The sequence below is a fragment of the Cyanistes caeruleus genome, chromosome 25 (assembly GCF_971803275.1).
Source record: "Cyanistes caeruleus chromosome 25, bCyaCae1.hap1.1, whole genome shotgun sequence".
NCBI lineage: Eukaryota > Metazoa > Chordata > Aves > Passeriformes > Paridae > Cyanistes > Cyanistes caeruleus.
In genome coordinates, this window is record NC_141725.1 from 1,001,851 (window position 1) to 1,015,723 (window position 13,873).

Here is a 13,873-nt window from a genome sequence, read left to right on the forward strand (position 1 = left end):
GAGAGGTGTTCAGGTCTTCACTGGACATAAGCACTTTAGCTGTTTGCAGTTTCTGTGCTGATCAAATTTATAGACAACAGATAAATTTGAACAATGTAACATTTATATTAGAAATTTGGAAAATGAGTTATCAAATTTAAATTTCGATTGACTAACAACAGTAACACCTAATTAATTTTAGGAGAAGATATGCCTGTGTTTTATCATCAGCAGATTTAAGCAGTCACATCAGACACGCATCGCCCTTGAAGAGTGAAAAGGGACATATTGCATAGCCTTTGGCTAGATCAACAACAGAAGAGTGACTGCAAAAGAGACAGTTGTGTATGAAAGTTATAGAAACAATTTGACAACAAAAGCCCTGTGTCAGCATCATGGGACTGTATTTCCACTAACCTTCTAAAGCTGTTCCGTTTCAGGATTGATGCTAGAGATCAATGTCTTCAGCTGATGGACTTTTCCCTGAGTTTCATTTATTTACACTCTAAAGCAAAAATTACTAATTTTCCAAAAAAGATGTAATTTTACCTCATGTAATATCTTACATGCCTTTGGTATGGTTCATAGTTACCAAAGGCTGTGGTTTTATTTTGTGGTAATTTGGATCATGTAGATCTTTGGGAATCAGGTTTATCAAGCAAATTCAGATCTTCATCCTACAGGTATCATTGGCCAATTGAGTGAGCAATAGTCTGATCCTGCACATCCTTCAGTGGGTCTCTCTGGAATGTGCAAGCTACAAAGCCCATACTGGGCTCATTCTGGTACTTTCAACACACTTCCTGCAATGGTAGAGAAGTGTAAGTGCAAATACAGAGATTTCCAAAATCTCTGAAAGTGCTTTGGAGATTCAAGGTAGAATGACTTGGCTTGTACAGTCTTTCAGCCTTTATTGGAGTAGACTTTCTGCTCCTTGGGGAAGTAGGTTATCTTGTCAGCTGCTGCCTGAACAATCTTTTCAACCACAGCATGGTCACAGGCTGCCATTTTGGCCCCAACAAACATCCTCACATGCCTTTGCAACTAAAACAAACAAACAAACCCCCCAAAAACCAAAAAAAATCCCCAGCACCCACGTTGTGGGTGCTTATTTGATTATCAAATGCCATTAACGGTGTTTGCAATTAATGGCAGCTGATCCTGCAAAAACTGTTTTTCCAATATAGCAGGGAAGACTTTTAATGGAACTTTGCTAACAGCGAACAGTGCTCCTTTGCAAAATGTGCTGCAAACTTTCAGGGCAGATTGCTTATTATCTACCCAGCCACAAATTATTGAAATTAATAAAATCAACCAATTTGTCATTGCAGCCAAAAGTAGCTGGGTGCCAGTGCAAGGACCACCACCTTTTCCTGACAGCTCAGACGAACAGGAAAACCTATTGTTCCCTGGAAGGATGAATCTGACTGGCAAGTGCTAGAAGGTCACAAACCAGGCTTGGCCCAGTTGGTTGAATTGAGGGCTGTTGCCATGGCATTCCAACAATTTCTTGAAGTATCCCTGAAACTGGTCATTGAATCTGCTTATATAGCAGACATAACCAAATGTTTGGATTATTCACTTCTGAAAGAGGTCAATAATGAAACCTTGTTTCATTATTGAAAACTTCTGTGCAATTCAAGTCTAAATTTATTTATATTACATCCTGCACATCTGGAGTCACTCCAATTTGTTGTAATGCATTAAGAAATATGGTATGATCTGGAGAGATGCCCTCTGAGCTGCACAGTGGTTAGTCCCTTCCCCTGACTCCTCCCTTGTAGTGTTTTCCTATTGATTGTAATTTGTAACCCTTCCCCCTTCCCCCTTCCTTCAAAAAGCAGCATGGGATCAGTCTCTTCCTATTTTCTGTGCTGGATTCCCTGAATAAAGTGGGGACATCGTCCCAGGAAGGGAAGAGCCTCGTTTTTACCTCTAATCCTTGTTATTTAGATATAACTCCCCCCTCCTGTGGCTTGTGGCTGGGCACATGGCCCCAGGGGAGCAGGGGGACTAAAATAGCACCAATTTACCAGCTTTCATAATAGAAGGTAATCCCAGGGCTAAGTTAGCTATTAGTAACTGACTCCTTGCAGGAATGAACCACAAGACTTGATGGTAGTGCATGAAGGATTTGATAACATGTGACAAAGAATATCCCTGATCATTTTAAATCGGTATCCAATCGAGGTTCCATTTGGTAACTGACAGGTTACTAAAGAGACGTCTGGTGCCGTGTTTGTTCTCTTTCCTGCAAGGGCCCTGCAGGAGATAACAGATGCTGCCTTCTGCCTTAAAAACAAAAAGGGTGAGATGTGGGAACTGTCAGTGGTCAAATAAGAGATTTTTAGGCTTCAGGCACTAGCTTGAGCCTGTGGGAAAGTTAAGCACACAACTTTCTCACTCTGGCCTGGGAAATCATAAGGAGGAACCCAAACAGTCCTTGGAGAAGGAAAAAAACCTTTGCAGGTGTTGTTTGCTGCCTTGTTGTTTACTTGTAAGAAACAGTCACGGGGTGTTCTTAACTGTGCAGTGATGGTGATGTGTTGGTTTGATGACCAATGTAAGCTTTACCTTTTTGGACCTTCTTGGGACTATAATAAAGAATAAAAGAAGATCTGGAAGAGTAAAATGTGCTCTCTTTTGCAACTAAGGCTAGAGAGTCTGTGTTGTCACTTTTGCTGTTCCTAATACAGTGTGACACAGAGGGGCTGGAAAGCTGCCTGGTGGAGAAGGACCTGGTGGTCCTGGTCAACAGTGGCTGAACATGAGCTCAGGTGTACCCAGGTTGCCAAGATGGCCAGTGGCACCTGGCCTGTACCACAGTGTGGCCAGCAGGACCAGGGCAGTGGCTGTCCCCTGTGTTAGGAACTGCTGTGGCATTTCAAATCCCGGGTTCAGTTTTAGGCCCCTTATGATGAGAAAGTCATTGAAGGGCTGGAGCATGTCCAGAGAAAGGCAGCAGAGCTGGGGAAGAGTCTGGAGCACAAGGCTGATACAGAGCAGCTGAGGGAGCTGCGGGAGGCTCAGCCTGGTGAAAAGGAGGCTCAGGAGAGACCTTCTCACTCTACAACTCCCTGAGAGAAAGTAGAACAAGATGAAATAGCCTCAGGTTGTGCCAGGGGAGGTTTAGATTGGAAAAACTGCAAGCCCTGGCACAGACTGTCTAGGGCAGTGGTGGAGTCCCCATTCTTGAAGAGATTTAAAACATGTGTAGATGTAGATGTGTAGATGTGGCCTTGATAGTGCTGGGAGAATGGTTTGACTTGGTGACCTCAGAGAGTTTTTCTAGCCTAAATGATTCTGTGATTCTGAAGGACTTGCGGTTCTGCCAAAATAAGCAGCCTTAATAGACTCTACCTGAAGAGGTAGTAGTGGCTGCCTTCCTGCCGGAGCAAGCAGCTCTCACAGCAGCTGCTGTGTTTGACATGCAACAGGTCAGGAGGTGCTGCGATTGCAGCTGTTGAACATGTTGGAAGCTGCTGCAATATCTGCTTATACATCTCTTCCCTGGAAGGGTGGTTAACAGTAACCTTGCTTGTGAGGCTGGTTGGCCTGGCCTGGGGTAGAGACAGAGAGAAGGTGTTGCTTGCCTGGGCTCTTGGGAGAATGGGACACTCACCTTCTTTGGGGCTCTGCCCAGCAGAATGTAGAAGCCTTCCAGTGTGGCATTGGTCTGAACTTAGAATCTCCACTTGTTGCTCACCCCCAATGCCCTGCCCAAGGACAGAGCAAGGGTTCTGTAAGAGGAAAGAGTTCTGGCAGGAGAGGAGTTGTGTGCCCACACTGGCAGCTAGGATCAGCCAACAGGAAGATGCTTCCAGTGCTGTGTTCTGTGCTGGCTGTACTGCCCCAGCACCCTGAGAGTGCTCATGCACCAGGCCATGGCACAACCCAAAGCTCCCAGTGCTACTCCAGCACACACTCAATGCTTGGTGCCTCTATCAGGTCACTGCTCTTTTCAGAAACATAATGGCACCAAAGCAACGGTAGGGTGGAGACAACAGTAACGATAGCTAAATAAGCAGTAATTAATTTTGCTGAGGCAACAGGACACACAGCATGCTGCTGTGTTGGAGTACATGCTGGTTCTCCTTACAGTGCTCCTGAGCAGTCCAGAGGATGTCACAAAATCAGTCTGCAGGTGTCTGAGTGTCCCATGAGCTCTGTGTCTAGGGTACCTGACCACTGGCTGCAGCAGGAGCCAAGGACAGAACACGTGGGAATATGCTGGTTCCTTCAGGAAACCCTAGTAAAACTTTAGTGGGAGGCATTGCATTCTAAATCATGTTTCTAGGAAGCCAGGCAAGTGCAACTTGCCTTCCCTTCTTTGAGGGAAGACCTGGTGACCCTGGAATTAACTCTGGCTCTTCCTACAGCCCTCATCTGTCACATCTTCTCACAAGACTGTGCACTGCAACCAGGAGCAAGCACTCAGGACAGATGGGTCAGTGCTCTCCTGGCTCCTCCAGGAGACACCCTCTGTCACAGCTTAGGGCAGGTTTGCTGACCACAGCTTTGACACTTCACATCCTCCCCTCTTCCCCCCTGAAGTCCTGCTCTGCCTGGTGGGAAGCATTCTGGCAATTCTGCCCACACTGGCGCAGAATCCTGTTTTAACTGACTGGCTTCCAATTGTCCAAGCATGAGGACAATTGTCTGTACCTCATGGGTCAGTCCTTGTTCCTAGAAAACAGTCTCAAAGCCCTGAATCCATTTCATGGAACAAGCCATGTGGATCTGCCTCATTTCCACACACAGGTTCTGGGGAGACACTAGGCCAGTCCTCAGGCTCCCCTGGGGTGACATGTCTGCAGCCAGGACAGTGGAGTGCATCATGACCCCTGACAGAACTGGGGTCCTCTGGTGTCAGGAGAAGAAAGCAGGGCAGAGCTGGGCAAAGAGTGATTTGAGCAAAGAGGTCCCACAGCACCTGTAGGAGCTCTGGGGTAGGGAGCTTACATAGCACCTTCAGGAGCATCCTCTAGGATCAGGCTGAACCCTGCCTCAGCTAGGGGCTCCCAGCACTGACATACTAAATAAATTCCTTATCTGTGCTGCAAGTTCCCTTATCTGTCTTGGACTGTCTCCAAAAGGACCTATCCACTCTAAGGTGTGACTGAGAGATGGACTTGTCTTTTCACACCTACAGGTGCAGGATGGAGGGAGGGCAGGGGAAAGAGCTGCCACACAAATACCATATAGTATGAAAAGCAGAGATGCATTATTCTTGGGGACAATCCCATGAACACTTCATAGTGGTTAGGAGGCAGGTAAGGAGCAGCCCTGCAAAACATTTGTGGTAACCAGCACAGGAGAAACCAGAGGTGTTGCACTCACCTTTCAAAGATGCATTGGACAAAGATCAATAACAGGGATGCAGAGTAGAAGGTGCTGAGGCTGTGGGTAGTATATGTCTGCAGACTGCTTCAAGTCTTCCCAGATAGCTCCAGGTGGCAGCCAGTATTCATGGTGCCAGAACCCCTCTGACACTCCCATTCTGGTCAAGACCATGGGCACAGAAACCAGAGGCTGCCTGCAGCAAGCAGGTATTAGTAAGGCATAAAGCTCACTTCTAAAACAGGATTCCCCACTCAACACCTCGTCACTCACTGTCCCCACCTCTTGCTCAATCCCATGAGTATGTCAGACTAGTTGAAATATCATTATTTGTTTTAACCTGCCTGTGAGCTTAGAGGTGGGGTAAGATGTCCTAGTACAAGAGAATAATTTAGAGGGTGTCAAGGAGGTAGCTGATTGCAGTTTCACTCTGCTTCACAGATGACACCTATCTGGTGACACTATCAGCAGAGGCATCTTTCCCCCTCTTTCTATCAGGCTTTTCCATCTCAGGCTGCACAGCTCTCATTCCTTATTCAGCTCTGACACCCAGCAGAGGGTGTGGATGGAGGCCCCAGGGGAGACCGTCCACATCCATTAAAATCTCCTGGTATCTTCAAGGCCTCAGCAGTCTCAGTTTTGGTTCCTTCATCCTGGCCAGCAACATCCCATATCCTGTTTGCATTTTGAATCATCCTGTACTGAGCACAAAGCTGAGGCACTACTCCCCAGAGCAGTTCTGGAGTGCTCACACACAGCCCAGCACTTCAGGACACCTTCTCTTGTGCACCACTTTCCTCTGCTCCACTCAGCTTCACCTGTGTTCTGTCAGTCTCTCAGTGCTGTGAACTGCAGCAGGCAATCCACAATACCATCATCTGAAACCTTCATTATCAGCTGATTTTTCTCTCTGTCTTTCCCTCCCCCTTTTTGGGCATACCTGCAACAATATACAGCTGTAAACAATTTGTGTTGGTCTCTCATAGTCAGCTCAGGTGGGTTTCCTCAGGCTTGTGAGGGACCTTTCTGAATGCCTTTACAAAGCTGAGCAGGGTGCAGGTTCCCTCCACTACACGAGCTCACCAATTCTTTGGGGCAACTCCAGCAGAGTGAGACAATTTCCTCACAGACTACCCCAGAGGGATTCTTTCTTATTATGTTCATATCTGTTTCCAAAAATTCTATCACATAATACTTTCTACTGCTCTGACCAGTCTGCATATCAGACTACAGACAGCTGTAGTTTCTCACATTCCCACTTGGAACCTTCTTAAATTTTTCTGATAACAAGATGATTTGAAACAAAAAAATGGCATTCCACAGTTAGTAATTGAACTCCTCTAAGAACAAATTTCCTTCTGCAGTGGGTTTGACGGTTTGCTGTTATTCAGTTATTCTGTGGGATAGGTAACATTTTCTCACCTCTTGGCTTGAAGTCTCTTTCCCTCAGCTGGGGAGCCATACAGGGCAGTTTATTGCATTCCTTGTCTCTAGCCTGACCCATTCCTCCTGTCTGCCACCATCATCCCTGAATCCAGCCGTCTTGCCAATGTTTCAGAGACTGGTATTGCCTTTCAAATTGTTTCTCAGGATATTTCTTGGTCTGCTTTAGCACATGTGCACATTCATCTGACAAAGTTATAGATCCTTTCCCTTGTTACACATGACTTCAGCTTTTTGAACAAGGCCTTGCCTTTATTTGAAGGCACTGTGTCTGCTGTACCCGTGAGAATAAGAAATGAAATGTCGTTCCAAGTGCAGCCATCCAAGAAAAGATTCCTTTGGGCATACATCTCTGAATGAAATAATGTGAAATAGTGTGATAATGGAGACCTTTGAAATTTACTGCATGCAAGAAGAAGGAAACAACTGGGCCAATTATTCTTAAAACAAGATCCAAAATGGCACCAGATGTCCATGTCTATGGGAGTCAGCAGATTCATGTCAGCCATAATTTTGGGCTAGGGCAGCCTGGGGGCGATACTGTGCCAGCCTTGACTCACCCAACTCCCAGCAGCCTGGAGGAATCCACATATGCTCTTTTTCTCATGGCTCACCTGGAGCTGGATGCCTCATCTCCCACAGTTGCTCACTAACACTACTATGTGGGCACACATCATGTGATGCACGTTTCATCTGTGTATATGGGTGTTGCCTTGAAAACTCAGCTTCTGAACTTGCTAACATAGTTTTCTAAGGACTTTCCCAGGACAGTAACTGTAAACATGTGTACATTCTTTCTGTTCCACGTCTTGTGATGGGCATCTCTCATGGCCAGTGCAGTGAGAAAGTGTTATCCTGACCATCCCATCCCTGGCCATAGTCAGAAGCCTATAAATCCTGGGAGGATGCTCTTTCTTTCACCACATCTCGACCTGTGTCCGTGTGATCTATTCATCTTCAGCGGTAACATACGGGGGATAAAAGTAAGGGGGAAAGAGAGTCAGGTGCCCATGCTTCATTTGGAGATGGAACTCTCCATTAGAGAGTAAGTCCTATGAGGAGAAGCTGAGGGAGCTTGGGAGCCTGGAGTAGCCTGGAGAAAAGGAGGCTTAGGTGATCTCACTCTCTACAACTCCCTGACAGGAGAGTGCAGCCAGGTGGGGACTGGGCTCTGCTCCAAGGTAACAAGTGACAGGAACAGAGGAAACAGACTCAAGCCATGCCAGGGGAGGTATGGGTTGGACATCAAGAAGAATTTTTTCATGGAAAGGGCTGTTAAACATTGGAATGGGTTGCCCAGGGAGGTGGTGGAGTCCCCATCCCTGGAGGTAATTAAGAAGTGACTGGACTCAGTGCTCTCCTTTGATTGACAAAGTGGTGACCAGTCACAGGTACTTGATGATCTCAAAGGCCTTCCCCAATCTAATGGATTTGGTGTTTCCATGATCTGAGCTCTGCTGGGTTTCTCAGCACACAAGTGACAGACTTGCTGCAAGTTTTCTCCAAGAACTGTTCTCCCATGGGCAAAGACAGGAGGGGATGGATACACTAAATTCTTAAACATTATCAGACTACTCAGAAGCTTCCCAGCCCTGGAGGAAACATAAAGAAAGAAGGTGGAACAGTGCAGGGAAGAAACTGAATGCATCTTCAAGCCTTAGCAAGTTGATGGCAAGAAAACAAATTCAGCAGCTGATCTGCCTCAATGACTCATCACTGTTACACTCAGTTCCTCACCTAAGGGCAGCACTCAGTAGGTCTTGCTCAACAACAGTTCTCCTGTATCCTTGACATATCTTTCACAAGAACCACATTTGCCTCCTAACAAGCTTATCTCAATCTTCTGGGCCCAACAAAGCCCTGAAGAGCAAATCCAGCAGGCATTAACATACACTGTCTCCACAGGGCATTGTGCAAACTCTGGGAAGCATTCTGTTCCTCAGAGGAGAGGTGGTGTGATTTTACAATAGGGATCTTCCCTAGCCTTCTAAAACCTCATAAAAAAGAAGAAAAGATATTCATTTCACTCCTCCTACTCTTGCAAGGCCAAAGCACCTCCCCAGTGTTGCTATCTTGGACAGTGGTACTGTCACTGTCCTGGCAGTACCAAGTAACCTGGCCTGCCCACATTTCCTGGGATGATTTCGTGATGCTCGTATCCCCAATCACCTTATGTTACATAGTAAGTTCTGCACCTTTAAGACTGGCTCTGAGAGCGAAGGGGGGAAGAAGAAGCCACAGTTTGTGTTGAGGACAAACACCACTCCCCTGCATCCTGCTCCTGGACTGTGGTGTCTGCAGCATGGACAGACAGCGGGACAGAGCTTCTCTTTTGCTTTTAGTTAGTTTTAGCTAGCTGAGGCAGAGGAGTTCCTTGGACTTTTTTTTCCCTTTTTCTTGTATCTGTTCAAACCTGCTCTGGACTGAAAAAACCCAGCTAAATCCCAGGAGCTCACAGCTGTGGCCCACCCGGGCCTGGGCCTCGGCACTTTCCAGAGCCAGAGGGACCGATAAGAACCTGAGTGAGCCGAGCTGCACCATGTGAAAAGGACTTATTTTTTTCTGGCTTTGCCATTTCATAGAACAGCGAGAGGTTTTATTGTTTAATATTATTCAATTTCTGTTAAATAAACAGGTCTTTTCAACTTTTCTCTGAGGAAATATTTTTTTCCAGAACCAGTTGGGGGAGGGGCCACTTGAATTTGCTTTTCTGAGGGGACCCCCATTTGGAGGTTCTCTCCCAAATTTGCACTAAACCTGGACACCCCAGGTCTAGTGTAGGGGTGTCCCAAATCGTCCCTTGTTCCAGGGCCAAACACAGTATTACTGAGCAGGGGACAAACCTGGCAGCTGCAGGTCTTTACTGGCATGGCTCAGTGTGGCTGTGTGTCCTGTGTATGCAACATCTTCATCTTGGCAATGGCACCCACATGGGTCTCCTTCATCACACATCCACCTGTAAGGTGCAGCCAGCCAAGTTTACCTCCTGATAATTCAAGAAATAGAAAAGACACCAGACAATTAAACCTTTAAAAGTAATTTATAAAGAACATTTACATTCAGTAGTACAAAATGATATATAACTATCCCTCCTGAGCACACCACCTGCAGAGAGGTGAGACCATATGCTCAATTCACAGGGTACAGAACATGTGCTTCTAACTTCCAATTATCACAGAATTACAGAATATTATGCATGGAAAGGACCCACAAGGATCATCAAGTCCAACTCTTAAACAAATGGCCCATACAGGGATCAAACCCACAACCTTGGCATTATTAACACCATGCTCTCAAAAGCTGAACTAAGGTTCCAGAGATGGACTATCCTCAGCAAACCAAGATTTAAATGACAATGCAGGAGCTTCCTCCCACAGCATATTGCCCTGGCATCATGCATGCTGGAACCACTTTTTCCCTTCAGAAATTATCCAATTCGAGTTTAGAAATCCAATTATCCAAATGTGTATTTTGACTGAAACAGGAGATGAGCATACACAAGCTCAGATCAAAGCTTCTCAGTCACATCTCAGGTGACCTGAGTAGAGAGATGATAATCCTCTTGTCTTTCTGTGCTGTAACTTTCTTTATAATTTAAACATATGCACCACCTCCTCTAATACGGCATTTCCTTGGTCCATGTCCCATCCCTGCCCAGTTAGCACTCAGTACATAAAGAGAAGTGTCTGCATGGCCTCAGCAGTCTAAGTCCCTGCACTCATTACAGTGAATCTGTTAATACTTTGGTATCATAGATTAAGTGACCCATAAAACAAAAATTCACATAACAATAATTTAAATGTTTTAAGAGATTGCACTATCCAAAAATCTAAGACTACACGTGATACAAGAAATGACAACTAAACAAACTGAATCAGCACTACATCATGATTTCATGGACCACTGCATTATACTTACTATTCTTGACACACCTAGGCTAAGGCCCTAGAGTTAGAAGGCCATGCTAAAGCATTATTCCAAAAGGTTCAGCAGATTTTCTCTGGACCCTTCTTCCTCTGAGAGCAGGGGAAATGTATCCCCTTCTTGCCACAAGCTGACTCTGTAAACATTTCCCACTGTGCCAGTCGCACTAAGTGAAAACATGAGCCCTTTAATCAGTGCTGTCTGCTATACATAGTTCCTTGTCACCTCCCTTCTCCTGACTACTTCCTTCCAAGACAGGTTTAGAGGATTACCTGACAGCTGAGAAACAGCTGTCTGGATATTTTAGCTCTTCCAATGTGATTTGGGTGGGTACTCCTCCAGCCTGGGCTTTAGAGTTCCCTCCTTAGGGGCAATAATAGGGACTGAGATCCATACCATTACAAAACTGGTTACTGGCACAAAGACCAGTAATATTCTACTCCTTTGAGAAAAACATGTTTTATCTTATGCCTTTCCAAAGCTTTCATTTCACTATGCTGTTTTAATTTTGTAAGTGTATACAGGGCATCTGTTTTCTCAGAAGAGGTATCCCAGTTGTAAGATTTGTCACTTGTCAGCCATAACAATTACTGGCAATAAGCTAGGTTCTCCAGAGGGTGATCCAAGCTAAACAGATTCCTATCAAACATTAGGTGGGTAAAACTTAACACTGTCAGAGTTTATCCACCTTTTTATTTTTAAAGCATTTTTCAAGATTAATACATTTGACAATTATGGTACAGTCTAAATACAAGTCAAGCCACTTTGATCCCTTGCTATCTGTTTTGAGGCTATAACCTATAGTAAGCTTTTACTGAAGGAAGACAAAGATCTTCCTTCAAATATTACTGACTATAAACACTTCATTTTATGGGAAGCAGGAATTCAGCTACAATACTGCAATTGCACTCCAATTTATCTACACAGTGAGCAAGACTGTTTCTACAGATGGTGGCCTGGGTTCGCTGGAGGCCAGACCAGCAGCATATGGACAGCAGCTATCTTTCCTTGGCATGGCCGTTGGCAAGGTGGGGTCTGTTGTCCAGAGGCTCAGACCCATTCCTCTGGATGTAACCATTGCTTGTGACGTTGCTGAAATACATGATACCATTTTTCTTCTTTTCTCCTATTTTATCTCTTTCTTCATCCTTGTCACTTTCTTCTGTGTCACTTCTCATGTCCTTTTCCATCTACAAAAACAGGTAAGTGAGAAGCCAGAAAAACACAGCAGTTGCACAAGCAGCAGTGATGGCTGAGCCACAGGTTGATCATGCACCTGCTGCCTCAGCTACTCACCCTCAGCAAAGTCCTGCTCTGTCCCCTCAGCTTTTACATTACACTTGGGAACAGATTCTCCCTGCCTCTGATTTCAGTCTCGCTGCGATCTCATCTCTGATCCTGATACACACTAGGAATTAGAGGCTAATTCCTGAAGCAGAACAGAACCACAAATGCCCAGGACTGAGGACAACTGTGTAAGCCTGAGGAGATACACGTTGCTGCCCTGGTCATCAGCATGTGGGAGAAGGATGGGGGAGGCAGTTAATCAAGCACTTTTACACATTCCAAAAGGGTCAAGGAGCTAGCTTCTGCCTACATGGCCTGGGTGGCTGCAGGCTGACAACACTGCTTGGGACAGGCTGGAAACACATGCTTCCCAAAGGCTCAACAAAAAGCCATTCCACTCTGACTACATTCAGTTTTATGGTCAGGCTTTTCCTTTTGCTGTTTATTGACTGAGACACCTGCAATCCACTTCTGTAAGTATTTAATTAACAGCCTTAAAAGGAAGGCAAGAAAGAAATAATGGGATAAAATGACAATTTAGAAAAAGCAGCTTAGCACTTCCAGGCTTCTCAGGCTGTCTTTACTCTGCCAAATAAAATGCCAATATTGGGGACAAATTCAGTGTCACAGTCCTTGTTGGAAAGAGGGGAAGCTGCAAACCCCTTCTGAGATCTGAACTTTAGAAACTGCTCAGGGGCAAATCAGGTGCTGCCCAGAAATTCAGTCTCTATTTATGGCTGCCCATTCTTCTTGAGATCTTCCAGATCCTATTGAGAACTTTATTTGGGGTCTTTCCAGAGATCACTACAACCAGATGCAGACAGGATTTGTTTAAGTCTAAACTTGCACTGAATTCAATCTGCCTTCAAGGACAATGTGGATGGGAGATGCTATCTGCTGTGATCAACCTGCACCTCAGATCACTCTGGAACTTACAGATCAGGAAATAGGCAGGAGTTGGGATCTGTAGCATAAGGACAAATTGTAGTCAATATTTCTAAATATATCCAGAGAATGTGGCTGAGGCTTTACATCTGGCAAGATTCCCAAAGGAACTATAAAGCTGCTCCCACTACGAGGGAATAAAACTTGTACTTCAGGATCAAGCCTGACATCTAATTACCTGAGATTAAGGGAACATCATGTGAGAACGTGGTAAAGATTATCCTGTAGCCAGAAGGGAAAACTGTGGAGACCAGAAAGGCCAGCAAGAACAACATAAACTGATTACAGCAGGAGTTTCATGGCTCTCAAAGAGAGAATGTCCTGTATTCTTGCTGATAATGCTTTGGGCTACTAAACACTAATGTAATTGAAACAGATCTGTTCAAGACAATTCTTTTTTGATTTTTACTGCTCAGTACAGAAATTTCTCAAATATATTTTTGTATCAAATTTGGCCAATTGATTTTAGATAAAATAGGAAAAATTATGGATATGCTTCAGGATTTTCCTTCTTGATGGTTCTTTTCTTTCTAATAATGCTATTTATTTCCTCATCATTTTACACTACAGTAACTGCAGTGGTAATTTAGCCCCCACAAAAACTAGGAAAACAATAAAAGTCTGTCTTCAGTTGTGTCTTCATTTCCGGCCCTGTTTCCTGATCTGCACAATTTGCTCTGTGCTACCTTACGAGAAGGCAGATAAAGAAAATAGGAACAATACAGATAAAGAGGAGCCTTTAATGCTTGCTCTCAGCTCTTGTAAGACAGAATTCCTCAGCTGGATACTAATAAACAAATCATCCTGGGTTCTGAGGTCAGTTCCCACGAGGCACTGACTGGTCACCTTTGTACTGTGTCCTTGGCATGTGGCCAGTCATGGCTTTGATTTTTGGAAGAATTTCATGCTGAGCAGCAGTTTGGACTCATAGCAAATACTACAGGCCAGAAAGAGT

The 13,873-nt window shown here is 44.9% G+C and overlaps 1 protein-coding gene across 7 annotated transcripts in view; it reads right to left on the reverse strand.

Moving 5' to 3' along the window:
• Positions 1-9,783: 9,783 nt before the first annotated feature.
• CERS4 (ceramide synthase 4) overlaps positions 9,784-13,873 on the reverse strand; it is a 45,521-nt gene continuing 41,431 nt past the window's right edge. For all 7 annotated transcript variants that reach the window (XM_086862848.1, XM_023943131.2, XM_086862849.1 and 4 more), the window contains one exon: positions 9,784-11,876. In XM_086862848.1, the coding sequence (XP_086718974.1) occupies positions 11,685-11,876 (192 nt within the window). In that variant the 3' untranslated portion in view covers positions 9,784-11,684. The remainder of the gene's footprint in view (positions 11,877-13,873) is intronic.